This window comes from Cucurbita pepo, chromosome LG18 (genome assembly GCF_002806865.2).
Source record: "Cucurbita pepo subsp. pepo cultivar mu-cu-16 chromosome LG18, ASM280686v2, whole genome shotgun sequence".
NCBI classification, from domain to species: domain Eukaryota; kingdom Viridiplantae; phylum Streptophyta; class Magnoliopsida; order Cucurbitales; family Cucurbitaceae; genus Cucurbita; species Cucurbita pepo.
The window spans coordinates 4,460,394-4,481,638 of NC_036655.1; the positions used below are offsets into that span (position 1 = coordinate 4,460,394).

Sequence of the window (21,245 nt, forward strand, 5' to 3'; positions counted from 1 at the left end):
CCGGAAAAAATCACAAACTCCGGTCCGGTTGAGAAATTCGATTCGGTTCGTCGGTTCTTTTGATTTCGTAATTGCTTATAAGCTCTGAAACACGAAACTAACGGTATCAGAGTAAAACCCTGGCACTGCTTGGTTTCCTTGCGCGCTGCCTAGGGTTTATTCTTCACTTTCAGACCACCGATTATGGCCATGGAAGGCCTTGAGATGGAGGCATCCTTCGAATTTGAATCCAACGATGACTTCTGTGACTTGATTCTCTCACGTTTCAGCAATTCCAGCAATGAAAATCATCAGCATGTTTGCGCCGTCATTGGCGCCATGGCTCAGGAGCTCAGAGACCAGAGTCTTCCTTCCACTCCAGTTGCCTACTTCGGCGCCTCTTGTTCGTCTTTAGACCGTATCTCCTCTGAGCCTGACCCGCCGCCTCATCTTCTTGACGCGCTTCTTACCATTCTGTCTCTGCTTCTCCCGCGAATTTCCCCTCCGATTTTGAATAAGAAGAAGGAGTTTTTGTCGGGCCTTCTTATTCGCGTTCTTCGTATACCGTCGTTGACACCCGGTGCGGTTACATTCGGACTTAATTGTGTTTCGCATTTGGTGGTTGTTAGGAATGCTGTTAACTGGTCGGATGTGTCTAATTTGTTCGGGTTTATTCTTGGGTTCGCTATTGATTCGCGCCCTAAGGTGATTTCTTACAACTCTTATCCGATTCATTGCTTACGATCATTTGGATTTGTTTTTTAAAAAAATGCGTGTACTTGAAATCCTGGTGTTTTGACCTCATTGTGTATTGGGCAATTTGAATGTTTGGTAGCTGAATGAAGTACTAATTGTGGCTGAACAGGTTAGAAGGCAATCGCACATTTGTCTTCGGGATGTCTTGTTAAAAGTTCAGGGAACGTCACTCCTCCCTTCTGCTAGCGAAGGGATCACCAATGTTCTTGAAAAATCTCTTTTACTCGCGGGTGGCTCAAACCCGACGGCTACTGAAAGACCTAAAGGAGCTCAGGAGGTTCTATTTATTTTGGAGGCTTTGCGGGAGTGTCTACCTCTCTTGTCAATGAAGTATATTACTAACATACTTAAATACTACAAAACTCTTTTGGAGCTGCACCAACCTGTTGTTACTAAGCGCATTACGGATAGTTTGAACTCACTTTGTCTCCACCCAACAGTTGATGTTTCTGCGGAAGTATTGCTTGATCTTTTATGTTCCATGGCATTATCTTTTTCTACGAGTGAAACATCTGCAGATGGCCTGGCTTTCACAGCTCGCCTGCTTAATGTTGGGATGCAAAAAGTTTATAATGTTAATAGGCAGATATGTGTAGTTAAGCTCCCTGTTGCTTTCAATGCACTCAAAGGTTTAATGCTTGCTTTAAAACTTATAGTTAAGTTCACACTCGTTTCTTCATTGTTTGTGGAAAAGGATGCAATTAATTTGTAATGTTCATGTTGGATTGACAGATATTATGCTATCTGATCATGAGGAGGCAATCCGTGCTGCCCAGGATGCTATGAAAAATCTGATTAGTGCTTGCATTGATGAAGACTTGATCAGAAAGGGTGTGGATCAGATTAGGACGACTGAAAACGTGGAACCAAGGAGGTCTGGGCCGACCGTAGTAGAAAAACTATGTGCTATTATAGAAAGTTTACTTGATTATCATTACACTGCTGTTTTCGACTTGGCTTTTCCAGTTGTTTCAGCCATGTTTGATAAATTAGGTATTCTTGAACTACTTGATCTTATTGAATTTCCTCTTCACTCATCTTTTGAACATGTTACTAAAATTATCATTTCCTTTGTATGGTTTGTCGTCCATTTTTCAATGTGAAAAGATCTTGGTTCATTATTGTGCAGGGAAATATTCTTCTTACTTCCTGAAAGGAGCCCTTAATAGCCTGGCAAACATGCAGAAATTGCCAGATGAAGACTTCCCCTTCCGGAAAGAGGTATTCTTCCCTGAGTTAAGGACGCCAAATAATTTATACATTGGTTATTAATTTTTTTCACAGATTCTCTTAGGTTTTATTGTTTAGCATCCGTAGTTCAGAATCCAAATGGGAAGTATTTGCCCGGTCTTTTCATTTTGTTTCCCATATTATTTTCTGGTCCTTTTGGTGTGGGTATGGGTTTGATGGCCACAAGGATTTACTTCTCTCGTATTGTTTTGATACATGCTTTCTTCCTCAATCTGTGTGTCACTTGTGTTGAAAAAGGGGAATGTATCTCTTTTTTTCTGCTTTTATTTGCTACATTCTACACTGGTTATCACTAATTGGCTCAATCTTGTAAGTTCATTATTTGCTACATCATGTCCAAGAAATATTTAAAATTTATTATTGGGTCTGATGATGGAGTGTTTGAGAATTATGTCCTAGATATGTTCTTCTCTTTCCCTGAGACTAATAAACAAATATTCACGTATGTTATTTATTTTATCTTTGTAATGAGATCAAACTTTCATTATGTACTTTCATAAAAAGAGGCCGAGCCAAATATAGAAAACAAGAAACTTGCATAGAAGAACAAGTAAGCTTAAAAAGGATATACCAGTTGGTATGACAATGATGTAGTTCAGACACTGTGTGCCATTTATTCTGTAATCCTAGTTTTGTCAATGGGATCTTTCAAAGCAATCAGAGGTAAAAAGTCAGGAATGGGATTATGTTGTCTGCGGCTTTTGTTGGAATGTAACTTACTGGGTGTCTAGCTGTTTGTTTCGGCCTCCTTGTGAATGGATTTCTTTTGTGCATTTTATTATCTATTCATTCTCTTGTGTTACTCTTAACCAATGCTTGTTCCACAACTCAGTTGCATGAATGCCTTGGATCAGCTCTTGGTGCGATGGGACCTCAAAGTTTCTTGGATCTTGTACCTTTTAATTTGGACACAGAAAACCTATCAGAGATTAATATTTGGCTCCTTCCAATATTGAAGCAATACACTGTTGGTGCTCATTTGAGCTATTTCACGAAGACCATTTTGGGTATGATAGGAGAAATCAAGCGGAAGTCACAAAGGGTATGAAATTTTCTTGTCAAAGGCATGAGCCTTTTAGTTTTTTTTTTTGAAATATAGTCTCATCTTTTTCATCGCTTGCAGCTTGAGCAACAGGGCATGGTCTTTTCATTGAGGAGTATGGATTCGCTTGTTTACTCTTTCTGGTCCTTGCTGCCTTCATTTTGCAACTATCCTTTGGATACTGCTGAAAGCTTTAAGGATCTTCAAAAAGCTTTATGCATTGCTCTTAAAGAGGAACCTGATGTTCGAGGTATAATATGTTCAAGTCTGCAGATTCTCATCCAACAGAATAAGAGAGTGCTGGAAGGAAAGAATGATGAGTCTGATATTGAAGTGGGTATGGCCAGCAAGCTTGCTATGTCTCATTATACCCGAAAGGTGGCAGAAAGTAACCTATCTGTACTGAAGTCCTCTTCGCCCGAGTTACTGTCTGCTTTGTCAGACATCTTTCTAACATCTTCAAAAGATGGTGGTTATTTGCAGGTATCCTTCTGTTGTTTGAAAAATGAAAATAACTTGTGATTTGTGATGGCTTGTCTGGGTGATGCATAGGCTTACTTCAGTTGCATCATATTTGAGATAGTTACTGATAATTATTTTGTATTTGCCATGTCTTTTAGTGACTTTCATTTCTTCTTGTCTTGGAGTTCTATTGTTTCCTAATGGCCAGGATATTGTGTATATTCTATTATTTCAATACCACTTCTGTTTGAAATATGTGCAGTCCACAATTGGAGAAATTTCTTCAATATCAGATAAAGGTGTTGTGTCAAATCTCTTCGGAAGGACAATGAGGAAGCTTTTGAAGCTGACCCAGGAAGCTAAAAAAGTAGAGCCAGAAGTTTCCAATTCCATGCAGATTGATGATCCCACAAATGCAAGTTCACCCTCTCTCATGAGGTATGCTACCTTCAATATTTGCATTGGCTAGCTCCTTGTCTTTGCTAGATGAGCGTGTAGATTCAGTTACTTATTTTGTATGCCCTATATATTGGAGGTTTGTGGCCCTTAACTTCCTAACAAGTCTTTCACCTTGACTGCAGGGCCCAAATGTATGACTTTGCTGTATCTTTTTTGCCTGGACTGAATTCCAAAGAGATTGATGTTTTATTCGTTGCAGTAAAATCTGCATTAAAAGAACAGGTATTGGCTCTGTACTGTTTCAATATGTTTTTGGTGAGAGAGTATATTTCTATGGAAAAATCGAACATCTTGTCAAAAGTCTCATAGAATTCTTTGATATTATTTAGTTTCATACATAGTTACGCATCCCTGAATTGTAGGATTGTGAAGGTTTGATACAGAAGAAGGCATATAAGGTTCTCTCAGCTATTCTCAAGGTATTTCTTGTGTTCACAATGCCTACTATCGTAATGTTCTCAGTAATTATTTGAATAAAGAATCGTTTTCAGAGTTTTTATACTAGATTGTCATAAAAAGCTTAGCATTTTATTGGAATTTGTTTGGTTAGTTTAAACTACCTGGAGAAGGTTTTGGTTACCGAATATGGTGTCTCATGTAACATTCAATGATTTTTGAATGTATGTGCTCTTACTCTATATTTTAGGATTGGTAATTGATGTACTTCTATTGTTTTAATTTGTATTATCAGAATTCTGATGAGTTCCTTTCCTCAAAGTTCGATGAATTGCTTACACTTATGATTGAAGTGTTGCCTTTATGCCATTTTTCTGCCAAACGTCACAGACTCGATTGTCTATACTTTCTGATTGTCCAAGTTACAAAGGTAAGTATGGTTGATATTTTATTTTTGGAGAAGTGCGTGCATTCTGCTAGCCTGCTAAAATATTTCCCAACCTGTTGTGATTTCAAATTTGGTACTTTTGATTACCTCAGGAGGATTCAGGGTTGAGACGGCATGACATCATTAGTTCATTTTTGACTGAAATAATACTTGCGCTCAAAGAGGTATTCTATTTTTTTTTTTTTTTTTTTTTTTTTTTTTTTTTTTCATGTTATAATATTTCCTTCCTCTAATTGAATTATATGGCTTTTTATGTGTCAGTCTACCTTCTTCTAGGATTTTTAGTATTTGATGACGATGGAATAATTTCAGTTGGTACTTTATCATGACTAAGATTTTCTAAATTATTTAAGTACGTGCATTTGCCACGTGAAGAGGAAATTTGTGTCTGTGGTGCACTTCAGTTTTCTCTTTTTCTTTGACCAAGTCTAGTCAATGTTTGATTACTGTAATTTTTTTTTTTGTTTTTTTTTTGCAAATACTTCTCAGTTATCTTTAAAATATAATTTTTGTAATTATTTATTTTCTTTTAGACTGCTTTTGATTGTATGATGATCTAAGTCTAAAATTTGTTGAATGTTTGGAGTGTTACACATAGAAAAATAACTTGAATGATATGCTGCAGAGAAGATCTTCTAAATTGTTTGATTCTGTTATGGATGTTTTAGTTGTGGAGTCATTAATAATGATATTGCTTGTCTTCTCATGTTTTCTTCATTGTTTTGCTTACTTCTGGAGCAGATTTATAATGTTTCGATGTTAATGAGGGCAACCTCTTCTAAAATTTACTTACGTAGGGATTCTGTAGGGGCATTGGTAGAAGCTAGAGAAGTAATAGTTTGTTAATCGTGAAATTTGGCAATACTTATATTAAGGCATTGGTGGCAAGAGCCATCTTTTTGAAAGAGAATGAAGACATTATTTTAGACTCAGTTACATCCTTTTTTCCTTTACTTATTTGCTTCTCTGAATACTTCTGTGATTAATCATTTTAGTGATATTCCTTCATCCTTTTTTCAAAAAAGATTTAATTCGACAAAATTCATACTTGTATTAAGAAAATTTTCATTTTCATTTTTACTTTGAAAGGCTTATTCCTGCCCTATCATAAAATTTGCAAATGACCTTTTTATTGAAGAATTGTAGTTCTTTTCTTGAAATGATCGTCATAAGGTTGTAGGACGTTTCATTTGTCGTCATAACAAACTAAAAAGTAAAAAATGTTCAATGCATTTTTATTCTTATTTCCAATTGTTTACCTGCTTTTTTAATTTTTATCTCTACTCAGTTTCTTTTCCAGAAGGAAATAAGATTCATGATTTCTGTACTTGGGGTAAATTCTGTATTATCTATGTTGTGATCAGAAGATTTCTATTTACTAATGTGATAACCAAAACTTGCATGTAATACTTTTTTATTAATTTCTCGGTGGCACAGATTACCATGGAAGGTTTGCTTGCCTTCAGATTGTTACATTGTACCATATGGTGTCTGAACTTTTTTTTTTACAAGAAAACTTGACTTCCGTTGAGAATAAAGTGAAAGATTACATGGGAAAACAAAAGGCCACGAAAAGGAGCGAAACTTATATGGTGTTTGAAATTAGTTAATATTTTTAGTACAGCTTGTGACTGACCTCATATAAGTTGAAACTACTATGAGCTTTTGCGATTTCTCTTACTGAATTGTACGTTTTCTACATAATGACATTCAGCTTGTTTCAACATTTACTTGTGTTGTTCTTAACTCGTGTATTGTTGTTTCATGAATGTCTCGTTATAAGTGCTAATTGTCTCGTGCATTTATCTTTCAGGCTAATAAGAAAACAAGAAACAGAGCTTATGATATTCTTGTTCAGATTGGTCATGCATGTATGGACGATAACAAAGGGGGAAAGATAGACTATCTGTATCAGCTTTTCAATATGGTAAATTGTTTCCAAGTCTTCTTTTAGTTACTTCTCATGTGAACAACCTTAATGGTTTATCCTCCCCACCACAACCCCTCCCCCTGTCCATCTAGTTAAATTGACTCAATATCAATTGCTATAATGCCAGCAAGAATAAATATTAATATCTCAGGTAGCTGGAGGTCTTGCTGGTGAAACTCCACATATGATCAGTGCTGCAATAAAAGGATTAGCTCGCTTGGCTTATGAATTCTCTGATCTAGTTTCAGCAGCTTGCAATTTGCTGCCATCTACCTTTTTGCTTCTCCAAAGAAAGAACAGGGAAATAATCAAAGTCAGCATTCCTTCCTCCCTTTTGTTTGTATCTGTTTTGATATCTCTTTAGTTTTATTTATACTCTCATTTTCTGCAGGCCAATTTGGGATTTTTAAAGGTTTTGGTGGCCAGATCAAACGGTGAAGTGTTGCAGATGCACTTATCGAGTTTGGTGGAAGGCTTGCTTAAGTGGCAAGATGGCCCAAAAAATCACTTCAAAGCTAAAGTTGGTATTTTTATAAGTTCATTCTGGAATCGTTCTTTTGCATTCTGATGGTCCGAATTTACATTTTTCATCTGTTAATTTTCCAGGTTAAGCAGTTACTTGAAATGCTTGTCAGAAAATGTGGCTTGGATGCGGTCAAGGTTGTGATGCCTGAAGAACACATGAAACTTCTTACCAACATTAGGAAGGTTAGTTGTAAACTTAGTAATGGATTGATAAACATAGAGGCTTATGTAGAATCACGGAATAAAAAGATAGTGTATGGCTTATTCTTACTACGGGATGGTTTTGGCATGCAGATCAGAGAACGGAAAGAAAAGAAGGTTAAATCTGAGGGTGCTAGGTCTATGGTGTCGAAAGCAACATCCAGGTATCTCCCACAGTTCATCTAATGGTTACGTACTTCAATGCGTGCATAGCTATTTTGTGCATAGTGCTTGTTGATAAATGAATAGTTTTCACTAACGAAAAGGTTTGTTGGGACTCTAGTCTATGCACTTAACATGAAGAAATATTTTTGTTCTTTTCTTCGATAACCGGGAGTCGGAGCATTCCTGCTCTATACCATGGGTCGGTCACCCACGCCCACCCAAGGCTGGATTTAGGAGAATCAATGGGTTTTGGTATTAAGCTCACCCAAATGTTAGAACCTGGAACTTTTTAAGTTAGTATGACCAAAAGGACCCAAGTCATTGCCAAAGTTTCTGCCCCTTGGGGCCAATCAAGAAATATATCAGTTGTCACTAGAAATTACTAGCCATACTGGTAACCAGCGGACCAGCGGACTTTTATCAGATCAGATCTTTTTCCTCCTATAACCAATAATTTCTTTTAACCTTTATTTTTTTGGTGGTGGTGTTGGTGGGTAGGGAGATGAACGAGTGGAGGAAAGAACCTTCTGAGCGTTACAAGATATGATTGATTGCTTTTAAGTGCTGCATTTCGTTTGGAATTTCTGCGCCAATACTCACTGTTTTTAAGGCACTCTAAATTTCTGCATTTTACAACTTCTCATCTTGTGACTATTGGTTTGCTTTCAGGATGAGTAGATGGAATCATTCAAGAATTTTTTCGGAAGTCGGTGATGATGAGACTGAAGACAGTGGTGCTGAATACTTGGGGGAAAGTGATTCAGAATTTGGGGATGCTAGAAAAAGTCGACCATCAAAGGGTTCCTCACACCTCAAATCCAAGACCTCTAAACGGTCCGTTTGCATTTTCATTCCTAGTTTAATTTTAGAGTAATGCATTCCCATTTGCCTAGATCGGTGATTGCAATCTTTATTTTTAAACACTTCAGTCCCAAGAACCGGTCAACCATGAGTTTACTTGAACGCTTGCCCGACCAATTGGAAGATGAGCCTCTTGACTTGCTTGATCAACAAAGAACAAGATATGCTCTTCAATCATCAGCGCATCTAAAGCGGAAGACAGATTTGTCAGATGGTGAGATGAAGATCGACGACGAGGGACGTTTAATAATTGCCGATGATGATGATGAAACAAAGAACAAGAGAAAAGCTTCCAACCGTGATTTAGATGAAAGGAGTGAAGTTGGGAGTCACTTTTCAAATGGTTCCTCCAAGAAAATTCAAAAGCGCAGAAGAACATCAGACTCTGGGTGGGCTTACACTGGTACCGAGTATGCTAGCAAGAAGGCTGGAGGGGATGTTAAGAGGAAGGACAAGCTTGAACCTTATGCATATTGGCCCCTTGATCGGAAGATGATGAGCCGTCGACCGGAGCATCGAGCCGCTGCTCGGAAAGGAATGGTTAGTGTGGTAAATATGACAAAGAAACTTGAAGGCAAGAGTGCCTCAAGTATTCTGTCAAGCAAAGGTTCCAAGATTAGGAAGAGTCACAACAAAGGTGGCAAGAAGAAGGGCAAGAAGTAGAAAGAAAACCCTAAAACCTCAAATGAGTCTATAGGTTAAGGTTACATATAATTCTTTTTCCTTCAGAAAAATCTCAAATGAGTTGCTGTATATTTTTCCCCCGTTTCACTTTTGCTTGAAGAAGGGTTCCATTGTTTTGTCACAGTTTTGTTTGGAGCTTGTGTACTTAATAATGATATATTGTGGAATAATTTATTTATTCAATGTGACATTCGAATATTTAGTTATAGATTTTAAGTTTTAATGGTTGCAATAGTATTTAATTATCTTTGGGGTATAAATTCTATTCTTTGCTGTAATAATATCTCGGGGTGGGTCTATAAGCAGTGACAATTGCCCCATGAAGACTTGCTTTCGCTACAGCTCTGGTGGGTTCTCTTAATCAAGCCACTGCTTATGAGTCGCCGGCTCATTCTTCAACAGGCACACGGTTGTAATAGTATTTAATTATCTTTGGAATATACATTCTGAGATGAAAATTGAGATCTAATGTTGTGGCCATGATTTAGAACATTATGATGATCTAAATTTTCGTTTAATAAACATCATTCTTAAATGGCAGTTCTATGGATGGATTCGAAATGTTTATGGGATATTCTAAGTTCAAGGATTTTTTTTTTTTTGACCTAAATCTTGAAAATAAAGATATATAACATATTGCTAGTATTAGCAACACGTCAAAAAAATACTGAGACACAAGTGTTGTGCAATCTAGCACCATGCATTGTTACGAACAATATATGGACACTTTTTAATCTCCAAATTCTTTAGTTTGATGAACACCCAGTTGAACCCATACAAAATATGCACCTCTTTTAGTACAAGAAATCAATGAGGAAAAATATTGCTATATAAAAGCATATGATAAGGATAATGAAAACACCTCTTCAATTAGGGGTTCCATCTACATGGAAAATATTGCAGCAGAGTAAAAGGGCCTGGTTTTGTTTTTTTTTTTTTTTTTTTGGGTATTGTTTATCAACGGTGTAGAAGCCAACTTAATTCGTCAAAATCAACATAGTACTACACAACTGTTTGGATAATGTTCTAATGTTTAACCAGACGATCATTGGCCTGTATCCTGCTCGATCACGAGCGATTGAACGGCCTACCGATTTGCGTTGCTGTATGTCTTATGAAACAATCATAACAGACCATTGCGAATATCCCCACAGTCAGTAACTGCAAGACAACTGAATTTAGACTGTCTATACGAACTTCGATTGAAGAGGAAAAGAACAAAAAAGAAAAAACGTTGAATCTGTCAATTTTAAACACAATAACATTCCTATATTCTTTCGCGAACATAAGCATAGCTCAACTGAGGTTTGAGGTTTAAATCTTTCAATCTCTCGTGTTAGAACCTAAGAAAAAAAACACTCACATAATTCTTACCTCCAAAGAGTGAGATGAAAATAGGGAGAGAAGGAAAAAAAAAAAAAAAAAAACTTACCTTGTACACGTTAGGCTGGACGACTCCCATTTCAGTTTTCATTGTTTCACTTGTAGGGGGCAAATAGGATGGATGAATTGTGGCCGCCAAAGCCAAAGGAGTTGGACAGAGCCACCTTGATTTCCAATCTTTCTTTCTTTGGGCCCACAAGTATATTTGTGTCCTGTAGTTAGTCATTTGTTGGCATTGGAGTATGTTACGAAAGAGATTAAACAATTTCCATAATCATGCAATAGATTGATCAGATCATATGCAATCATGAAAATGTGAAAAAGCGATCCTCATAACAAGCAACATACCACGCCTTTATCTGGGTTTTCTAAGTTAATATTTGGATGGATCCATCCTGTTCTTATGGCCTGTACCAGGAAGTAGTCTGACATCAGCAACTTAAATGTAATTGGAAACTATATATTTTAATAATCATGATGACAAGGTAAAATCGTATATACAATCAGAAATGTATCATGGGCAAGCTTTTCAGCAGCCTTGTTCACGATATGAATAATCAGACAGTTGAAAAGAAATTTGAGAAGCTTCCATTATTCAATTCTAATCATCACGTTTGATAAATCTCACCTGTATGGTAGCAACAGCCTCAACAGCACCAGCGGCCCCTAGTAGATGGCCAACCATAGACTTTGTGGAGTTCACTCTTAACTGCAAAATCATAGCAATGTTAAGCATGCAGAAACTTATATTTTAGACCGAAGTAAAAATTGTATTTGCATGGTTTAACCTCACGGTTCTTGCCAAAGCAATGTACAAGAGCTTGATATTCTTTGACGTCTTCGGCCAGTGAAGATGTCGCATGCGCATTTACATAATTCACATCTTCCTTAGATATTCCAGACTGAGCTAATGCCTTCTCTATGCATAGAATAACTCCAGCCCCTGTTTAAGTTGTCATATAAAGCATAACACAAGATGTCAACACTCTGAATCGTGATTTTAATAAATTTTATTAAATTTGGGATTGGAATGCTTGGTGTTGGATTATGTGAAGGAATATGTACTAAAAACTTAGGTTTGTATAATTTGCATTTGATGTGAAGTGAGGATTTATATTTTGAGTTTGTATTTAATGTAAAAGGTGGTTTATATTTATGGAGCAAAACCTCAAACTTAGGCTACACAAACTGATTCTACGAGCTAGACATCTCCAAAAATGGAAAACACTAGTGAAAGTTATCCTCTTAAAAATGTCTCTCTTCAAAATCTGACCAGCACTCCCTCTAGTAAACAATGGAAGTAGAACTTTCTCTTGGGAAGGTCATGGTGCCACACCAAGGGATCAATCTAGAGTGTGGTTACCTTCGATCTCATTTCTGTTCAAGAGGTGTATCTTAGGCCAGAAAGGATTGTAAAGAAGATTTTGTGCCCTCTTAACCAACCATGTGGGCAGCCAACTGTCTGGATTTTCCCCATTGAAGATACACATTTCCATACCTTGAACTTCTAATCCATCCCTCTCTCTAAACACCCAAAGATGTAGGCTCCCATCACACTCTCTTTGACCGACACGACTTCGCAAAGTTACTTATCAACTCTGCCACTCCCCTAATCCTTCCGACTCTTTCCATTGCACTCCCTATGTTCTTCTCCATGAATTGTTGCATCTCCTCTCTCGATTGACTCAACTCCGACTCCAGCATGTTTTATATACCTAAAATCTTCTTTGTAATGACAGAGCCTCTAATAGACTTGCCATTTTCTTATTAGCTACCATCCTCTAGTGATCCAGCTCCAATAGAATTATCATAAAGAAAAAAAAACAAACATCCATTTATCCACACCAAAAGTAATCTTATACCCTACCATTTTCCCATTCAAACCCAGCATTGTATACAAAATTCTTGGACCTGACAATTAAAAGAACGAATCAAGAAAGACTCCTCCCCCATTAATCATCACTTTGTAAATGATCCCTGGTAAAAATATCCCTTTAAAAAATCTACACCAAGGAGCAATGAAAAAAATTTATAGATAAATCCATAGAGAAGCTACCCAATCCTTTTAAAGATCATCTTACAGACCCAGTCAAAACTGAGACCAAAGGAGAAGGAAACTGATTAAGACACCCCAGGAAGCAAGAAAAGTAAACGCAAGTCACTAATTTGTGAGATAAACAGCCAACCTTTGGACCCACGGGCAAAGTGTCCACACTCGCTGCAACTGTAGCAGTATCCACTACTGCAAGCATACCTATCTCCACCACCTTGCAGGTAGCAATCCTGGACTATCTGCCCGTCACCCTGCACTTAAAGCAAACAGTCCACCATCACCACATCTTCCTCCTCCACCACCTCTTCCTCTTGTTACTTCCACCTTTGTACCTACCTCTCCTCTGCCTTAGAACAACCATCACATTTTGCCTAAATCACAAATTCCACATCTTCAACCCCAGTATCACAAAATGCCTTGAATCTGAAGGAAGATCGGTGGGAAAAAGACTCCACAACTCTTAGTCTCAAAGAAGGAAACAATATCCCTTTTGGTCACTGGATCACTTCGTCTTCCCACTCACCCTCCTTCATTTCCAATCTCTTGCCACACAACAATGACAGAACCCTAAGACTTCGCTCTCTATTCCCTCCCTTTAGTCTCACTCTCTCGAGAAAGGCTCTCTCCTTTCGAAGAAATATTAATATTTGATCTCAGGAAATTGGCATGCTAGCTTAAATGGTTTTAATGATTTACAGACTCTATTAATCCATAACCAGTTCTACTAGAATAAGTAGTCTGTTAAGATTCTGCACACTTCTAAACTCAGTAGCTCCTTAACAGAGAAGAATGCATTCATAACTATGAAATATCGAGAAAAACATATTATACATCAGTTGAGATATGGTGTTGGAAAGATCTATGGCATTGCTGTTTCAAAGTAAAACCTTAATCTGCATACTACAGAGTGCATGTATTACAAACCCTAATGATCTTTGAACAGTTTATTTTTTCTGTTTTTAGATGTAAAATTTGAGAGTACTCTAGGAGAGGCGAAATGGAATCAGTCAATTAAACATTACACAGTTAAAAAGTTGTACAATAAAGTGTAATATCAGTATTAATTTAAAGTTGTATAATGACCTAAATTGATGAACATCATTCTAGTAATATTTTTTAAAAGGTTATGACAAAGGTAGGAGTGGGGATTTGAATCTAGAGAGTAGGGATGCCTTAACCTAAGTTATATGCTAACGTTCGCATATCATTCTCATAAAAGAATACAACTTCGAAAATTTAATTATGAAATTACCATTGTAGAGATTTATTAATTTATTTATCCAAAACCCCATGATTTCAAGGGGAATAGAATAGCAGAGAATCAAGGGTTTCTAAGCATCCTTCAAAATCCAGTCACAATTTCTCATACCCAAAAGAAGGACAGAAACATCCTACCCATAACTATAACCGTTCTTATGTTTAAACCTCCAAATAAACAGGACCAAAGGGGAATAATCTGATTTATTTGACTTAATGTTGTATGACCGTTCTCCTTTCATGTCAAAGTATCTTACACTGGGATATATCTCACTCTGATTTTCAAATTATATAATAATTTTTCGTCCAACTTAAAAGTAAGTATAGTTGTTTGCACGCTACAAGTTATGTACCATGTGTTTTGCATATGTTGTGAAGATTTATGGTTGTTACACATGTATTTTGATCTTAATGTTAAACTTCTTCGAATAGCTGGAGTAATTCTTTAAATTATGGAAAATAAAAATCTCCTGGAAAAGCTCATGGCACAGTAAATTCATTCATTTAACTGTAACATAAAAATTCAGAAGAAAAGAAGATGAAGAAGAAGGGAGAGAGAGAGAGAGAGAGAGAGGAAATAGGAAAAAAAAGAAAAAAAGACTTACATTCTCACTCATAGTGGAAGTAACCTTCCATGATTTGATTTTCGTTTGAGAGAAAGTAAAGCAATTTTCTAAGGAAATTCGATCATATTAGTAAAAAAAAAACCTCAAATCCAGTTATATTGATATTTGAATGGATAAATTACTTGACAGAAAAAAATGACACAAATCCAATGAAAAAGATGGACACTCAATGATTAACAATGGAGTTAAGAAATCTACTTTAAAATCAAATCCTTAATGATTGATCGACTATTTTCTCCACCTATATTAATAATCGATTTGAAAGTTACCTCCAATTAGAAATTATAAAAGAATCCTTTGCGTGCTTCTGCATAGATTCGAACAATTCTTTTTAGAAGTTCATGAAGCACAGTAAAAATCATACCATACCATAGAAAAGTGAACCACCTAGAGAAAATAATCAAGACCCTTTAACTGGTGGAATTCCATAATTTGAAATCGTAAAAATAATCCTATTAATCTTACCAACTTGAGAATAACTCAAGTAGATAAAGTCCGTCATATATTTTTATCCACACCCCATAAGTTATTGAACTAATAAAACAAAATAACAAGCATAATTAACAAATCAAGAATTTGTTTTGAAACAGAAGAAAATCCATCAATTTCTTGGTTAATGATAGAGGATTACCGTCAGGGTGTGGTTCGGTCATGTGATAAGCATCACAAGTGAAACTTCCACCAAGAAATTCTGCATAGATTTGGGCACCGCGTTGCTGCAATTGTGGAATCAGGAAATAGCAAATTATCTCAGATACTTTACAACAAATAGATGCACAGCCTTCAGCAACATTATGAAAAATTGTGAATAAGATGACGTTGGAAAAACTATAATGAGGCAAGGATGAGAAATGCTGTAAAGCTTTGGACAGGAGGATGCTCCAACGAAACAGGTGGAAGTTGCCCTTCATTGAACTAGAGGATGAGGGGAAAAGATTCATTTGAAATGGTCATTAAAAATAATTGCACTGACCATACCTTCGCGTGCTCTAATTCTTCTAAAAGCAAAACTCCAGATCCCTCCCCCATAACAAATCCATCACGATTCTGTATGAAACAAAAATGCTAAGCATCAAAATGGAGATAACAAGCACATCAGGTTTATGATTTAAAGATTACCTATTGGTGACTTTTGCCGCATTTTTTTTAAAGTAAGAAAGTTCCAGTGTTGCTTAAAAGTATGTTCACCATTGTACTTCCTATTTGTTCAGAGAAACGACACAGAACCACAACAAACAAAAATTAAATATTTTCCTATCAAGAAAAACTAAATCCTGCAACGACTTATTCCACCTCTTTGCAACTTAAGATTAAGTTTATTAGATGAGAAAGTTAACCCAGGTTTAAGAGACCGTCTTGGTTGTTGATATTTTATTTATTCATGAGCAATGTTTTTGTTTACTGAAAAACTATGATTCAGACAATCAAAAGGAAACAAAAATGAAGCTGACATTACAATATCCCAAGGCCTTGAAGCTTTGGTAGGATCACTGTTTCTTTGTGAAAGTGTATTGCAAGCAACAAACCCTCCCAAACCTAGAAGCAGTAAAATAAAATAGATTCACTTCGAATATCTTGGCAAAAAGAGTTAAAAACTTTATTTACATGATAAAAAGACAAATACCAATTGGTATGATTGCTGCATCTGAACCTCCACAGAGCATTAGATCCTGCACACAAGAAAACAGAAACTATAGCAACAATTCTGACATTTAAATTGTTGCTTTTCTAAGTTACTTTTTTTTTCCCCTTCTAAAACTAAGCTTACGCCTCCATTTAAACTTCATTTAACAGCATAATTATCACAATATTATTCTTACATGCAACAAGAACAGAGTAAAACACATGGAAACATTTCAGTTGACTTGAGAATCGATGTCAGGAAAACATAGGATTTGGTTATGATACTTATATGAAACACTTCTCTAGTAAGAACTTCCGAGAAAAAAAACAGTAGTTAAGTACTCGTTTGCTTATGAATGCCAACACTTGTTTGCTTTGTTTATGGAGGAGAGCGAATAATAGCAAAGAAGAAGTGCAGATTCTGCTGAGTATGGACTGTAATGGATACAAGGGAATGATAGTCTATGTGTAGAGACAGTTAGAAAAGGAAAAACACGAGGTTTTCAGTCTGTTGCTAGAGAAAGAGTTAAGGAAGGGAGGAAAAGTGTGTGCTGTGAACTTGGTGGAACTAGAATGTCTCTACTCTAGAATCTTGTAGAGTTTCTAACCCTCTCAAGCGCGCAGTACTTGAACCACCCTATTTTCCAAAATATTCTTCGGAGCCTATCATCTAGCTTCCTCCAAGGCACTTGTTATTGAAATTTGCAAATATGCTTTCTGACATGTAGTCAAACTTCACAAGAGAATGCATATATTGAAAAGTACTTTAGTCAGTTAATAGCCTTGTTGGGATATTGGAAAAACTATGGCCAAAACACAAGTAATCAAGTAAGTCGCATACCAAGAGAAAGAGAAAAGGTTGGAAACTAGATTAATCCACTCTTTAGTTCCTGAGCAATTGATAACTTACAGCTTCGCCTCTAATTATGTGATTAGCTGCATTTAGTATACAAAAGTTGCTCGTAGCACAAGCAGTAGAAATTGAATAGTTTGGGCCCATCCATCCCTACAATTTCAAAATAAGTATTTCACAATAATGTTAAGAAATCAATAGCTCCAATACCTTAAGAGTTTCTTTTTCTTTTTTCTTTTTAATTTACTATATCCACAAAAGCATTCACTGACCAGATCCATAGCTAGCATGGCAGAACCCATGTTTGTAGTTGCAAATGGAACACAGAAAGGATTCATCTTCTTGTATGAAATTCGCAATGCTTCAATTGCATCATTAAAGACCTATTCAATATAAGTTAATAGGAAGAAGTTTTGATAAATAATAAGAATAACAATAAACGGAAAAAAAATCCACAGTAGCACATTTGAAATTAAGAAAACGATAAATTAACATTAAAGAAAATAAAGCTGCATTTTTTGTCCCAACTTAGTAAAAGTCAAATGGCTATCCTATAGTATCTTTGAGTAGAAAATCTTAGTCTTTTTCAGATGCAAAGGAAGTAGGTAAAATCACAGATTGGTAATATTACCCTCTAAATCACTCCCCTTGCATCAAGCATAGAATTAGGGATTACCTTCATGCCTCCCATTGCTGAACCAATCAGTACTCCACATTTAGTTTTATCCAACTCTTCTGTAAGCTCTTTCGTAAATCCACCATCCTCTAGGGCTTTTTTGCCAGCAATAAGCATGTAAAGCATGAATTTATCCATCCGCTTAGAGAATTTTGGTGCGACCCATCCATCAGTAGAGAAAGTTTTAATCTCTCCAGCAATTCTCTGAAAAAATAATCAGAATTCAAACAGACAAACAGATAACGCTGGTTTCAGGAATATTTTAGAGGAAGGTATATTTACGGTGGGGAACTGGGAACAATCAAATGCCTCAATCTCGCTAATTCCACTGACACCCTCCAGCAAATTTTTGTAGAAGATGTCAAGATCATGGCCCAAAGGCGTCACCACACCCATTCCAGTGACAACTACTCTTCTTTGTTTTGTATGGTGTTTCTTTTTCCTTCCCACATCTTCAGCTGGCTGAACAGCTATAGCGACAGTCTCACCTGAAGTTTAAACAAAATGACAACACAACAATCGGATTCAGTGTTCTTTTCATTCTTTCACAGAATATTTCACATTGCCCTGTTTCTACTAAATAAAGTTTTTCAGGTCCAGTGACATTAGAATCCAACAGAACAGATCTAAACTATATACAGAACTCAATACCAACTTTTTAGGATCATGGAAACTTCATACTTGCAGGAGGACAAAGAAACAACCAGCTTCAGTGTATTGAAGACATATACAGGACAAGACTACTTATGTTGCGGACAGATAGTAATGTATACTGGTCAGAGAACCCACAAGAATATAGGTTTTGGGTTGAGGCAACTTAGCAGTATATTAGTCGGGTTTGGGAAGTGCAGACCAGAATGGTGAGAGCCAATTAAAGGCAATGACGAATGACATTTGACATAAACTACGATTGTAAGTGGTAGAGAGAAACATGACAATGGGCGAAATGAAACACTGCAAAAAACAACATTCGTGAACTCCAAAAAATAATAAATAAATAACAAACAAGAAGCGGTATGGGCATGACGAGTTGGGTCAGTGACAAATAACAAAGATTACAGCGTTGCAACGTAAATACTGGACTCAGCGGCGGTGGAAAAACATATAAATTCGATACACTCGTTGTCCGATGAAGTTGAAATTTAGAAAAGAAAAAGAGATGAATCTGAATCGAGTGGAAAAAATATATAAAGAACTCGATAACGCCAGATTCTTGCCAAGAAGTGCCTATATTAATCTAATTGCTCCTTCCTTTAACAGGTCTATTTTAGAAATCAGCAAGAAAAATTAGGTAAACAAAAACCAAAGGTTCCAGTCAAGTGTAGCGAAAAGCCGGAAGCAGCAAGCCAAACAAGCAGATTCGAGTCAGTCCATGTAAGAGCAAAACAGACATGTAAGGTACTAATTCCAACCGCAATACAAATTCCAGAAACCACCAAAGAACCAGCACAGAACAGGTGAAAAGAAAAATACATCGCAAAAAATAACCGAGAACGGGAAAAGAAAAATAAACTCAATCACCTGAACGTGAAGCCCGATTTGCACGCCTCTGCCGACGGTTAGCGGGGAGAGTCTTAGGTCCAAAAAGTAAGGAGAAGCCATTATTACCTACGGAGGCGAGAGAAGAAAGGGCATAACTACTGCTACAGTACTCATCGCAGGGCTCAAAAGCGAGGCATGAGTTCATGAGGCCATGAATATTGAATCCACTGAAAGAAGAAACCAATCCAGTATTGAATTGGGAGGTGAAACTACAACATTTAGATTGCAGCTTCCTCCTTGAGATGGATGTCAATCTTTTGGAAGAATGACGGATGGAGGCATTAACAGAATGGTCCTTAAAGCAAGTGGCGGACATGCAAGCGGCAACAAGCCAAGTACAGAAAGGAGATTCAACAGCAAAGGAAGCCATGGAAGTAAACAAGAACAACAACAAGAAGCAGAGATAATTACAGAGGTGGTGGTGGTGGTGGTGGTGGTTGTGGCGTCGTGAGTAAGAGATTGATTGATTGTTGCATTTGAATCGTTGATGGTTCACAAACAAGTGTTGAAAGCGTTGAAGAAGAAACAAGCAATCTCAACGACAACTGTTCTTCTCTGCACACACTCTTTCTCTCTCTTCCGTCTCGGAGTTTCTCTCTCTACAATTGGTGGAAATGGAGACGAAGAAGCGTCTGAGCTTTACAAGATGCGCTATAACAAAAATTACGAGGATCTGTGACCATAAATATTTTTCCCTTTTTTTTTTTTATTTATTTATATTTTACTGATAATTTTTTTAATTTTTTTAACTTTTTTAATTAAAAAAAATTAAATATTATGAATATTCTAATTTCTATTATGAATATTCTATTTAGATGCTTATATTATTTGTATTTATCCATCTTTTGAAACTAACTTAATTACTATAATATAAATTTTTATTTAATAATTAAATGTTGACTTTTTTAACCCTATAAAGTTGAATGATAATTAGCCGGATGACACTACGATCAGTCAGCTAGGGTCGCAGTGTGCGCGCATGTTCAATTGTCTACGACCCTAGTGGCTGAACAAGCTTAGATTCAGCATGAGCTGTGTTTGGTTGACGAACAAAAATCTCGCCTAAAGTTCATAGAGACCACGACCAAGGGAACAAGCTTGATAGAATCAGCGAGAAAAAAAATACCCTATTAAGTATGACTCTAGCCCGACTTTGTGAAATGGCTTGAGAGATGTATGTTAAGTGAGAGCCGAAAGGCGAAAGTGAAATACAGTAGTCTATGTATCCTGACGTAAATAGCATGATAAAAAAACAATTTAGTATACTAAACTAAAGTTTCGATCAATATCTTACGATCAATTATTATTAATTAAAAATATATATTTTATGAATAATTTCAATAATATAAATATAGAGGACTCATTAAATCACATACAAAATGCGTGAGTGATAAAGTCAAAACAAACGAATTTAATTATTAACGGTAATACTGCATTAAATAAATATTATAGTGGATACTAGCTTTCGACCACCCGTACTCTAAATCCCGTGACCTAAGCGACTATACCTGCAGTGTAGAGCGAACTTTGTAAGACTTTTAGAAGTGTGGATCGAGCTAAGTTTTATATTATATTTAAATTTTTTAATAGTCCTAAATTTAAAAATAAAAAAAAAATCCTATTAAAAATTCAAGAAAGTAATAAATAATTTTTAAAAAAATTAAGAGTCTAGATAATCATAAATTTCAATTTTCGATTAAATTTATTTAAAAAGTATATTATATATTAAAAAATGGAAAAAAAAATATATCAGGAAATTATTAGCCAAGCAATTCCTATCTAATTGGGTCCCTCGGTTCGGCCGGTGGTCCACCAACTTCCAACCGGCGGTGGTTTACCTAATTACTTCGAACCGTTAGATTTTTTTAATATTTATTTTCATTTTTTTTTTAATTTAATAATTAGATGGGATCACTAATTTTTAATTTTAAATTGATAATGTTAATATAGCTTTTACCATAAATAATTAATATCATTTATTTGCTTGTAGTCCCTAGTCTGATGTTCATCAATGATGCTAGGTTGGGGGTTGAGTACTAATTTAAACGGTCAATTTTCATATGATAGTTTGAC

At 36.1% G+C, this 21,245-nt stretch overlaps 2 protein-coding genes across 4 annotated transcripts; one reads left to right on the top strand and one right to left on the bottom strand.

The window, feature by feature from the left end:
- Positions 1 to 95: 95 nt before the first annotated feature.
- On the top strand, positions 96 to 9,367 carry LOC111779931 (RRP12-like protein). The gene is made up of 18 exons (XM_023660134.1): positions 96 to 684; positions 845 to 1,364; positions 1,468 to 1,728; positions 1,865 to 1,956; positions 2,819 to 3,028; positions 3,110 to 3,511; positions 3,753 to 3,928; positions 4,072 to 4,171; positions 4,312 to 4,368; positions 4,641 to 4,775; positions 4,886 to 4,957; positions 6,607 to 6,720; positions 6,875 to 7,036; positions 7,115 to 7,243; positions 7,330 to 7,431; positions 7,543 to 7,613; positions 8,284 to 8,448; positions 8,544 to 9,367. Exons 1-18 carry the CDS (start codon positions 184 to 186, stop codon positions 9,136 to 9,138), a joined length of 3,864 nt encoding a protein of 1,287 aa, XP_023515902.1. The 5' UTR covers positions 96 to 183; the 3' UTR covers positions 9,139 to 9,367.
- Positions 9,368 to 9,970: 603 nt separating this feature from the next.
- Positions 9,971 to 19,812, bottom strand: LOC111779985 (3-oxoacyl-[acyl-carrier-protein] synthase II, chloroplastic-like). Of its 3 annotated transcripts, XM_023660207.1 has the most exons (15): positions 19,584 to 19,812; positions 19,152 to 19,339; positions 17,913 to 18,118; positions 17,631 to 17,834; positions 17,227 to 17,337; positions 17,012 to 17,107; positions 16,103 to 16,148; positions 15,935 to 16,014; positions 15,457 to 15,525; positions 15,110 to 15,194; positions 11,331 to 11,485; positions 11,171 to 11,251; positions 10,891 to 10,950; positions 10,592 to 10,754; positions 9,971 to 10,320 (listed from the first exon to the last, which is right to left on the bottom strand). In XM_023660207.1, the coding sequence occupies exons 1-14, from the start codon at positions 19,646 to 19,648 to the stop codon at positions 10,638 to 10,640; spliced, it is 1,563 nt and encodes a 520-aa protein (XP_023515975.1). In that variant the 5' UTR covers positions 19,649 to 19,812; the 3' UTR covers positions 9,971 to 10,320; positions 10,592 to 10,637. The 3 variants fall into 3 exon arrangements, with proteins under 3 accessions (XP_023515975.1, XP_023515973.1, XP_023515974.1); XM_023660205.1 differs by having other exon boundaries at positions 19,152 to 19,812; XM_023660206.1 differs by having other exon boundaries at positions 9,971 to 10,502; positions 19,152 to 19,812.
- Between the last annotated feature and the right edge of the window lie 1,433 nt (positions 19,813 to 21,245).

Bases quoted from the DNA above. Each gene is read 5' to 3' on its own strand.
- LOC111779985 (XM_023660205.1), bottom strand. From the start codon at position 19,542: ATGGCTTCCTTTGCTGTTGAATCTCCTTTCTGTACTTGGCTTGTTGCC. The intron at 10,951-11,170 runs GTGAGATTTATC...TTCCTGGTACAG, and splicing joins AGGCTGTTGCTACCATACAG to GCCATAAGAACAGGATGGAT. The intron at 10,755-10,890 runs GTATGTTGCTTG...GACTAACTACAG, and splicing joins AAAACCCAGATAAAGGCGTG to GACACAAATATACTTGTGGG.
- LOC111779931 (XM_023660134.1), top strand. From the start codon at position 184: ATGGCCATGGAAGGCCTTGAGATGGAGGCATCCTTCGAATTTGAATCC. The intron at 3,029-3,109 runs GTATGAAATTTT...CATCGCTTGCAG, and splicing joins TCAAGCGGAAGTCACAAAGG to CTTGAGCAACAGGGCATGGT. The intron at 7,432-7,542 runs GTTAGTTGTAAA...TTTGGCATGCAG, and splicing joins TTCTTACCAACATTAGGAAG to ATCAGAGAACGGAAAGAAAA.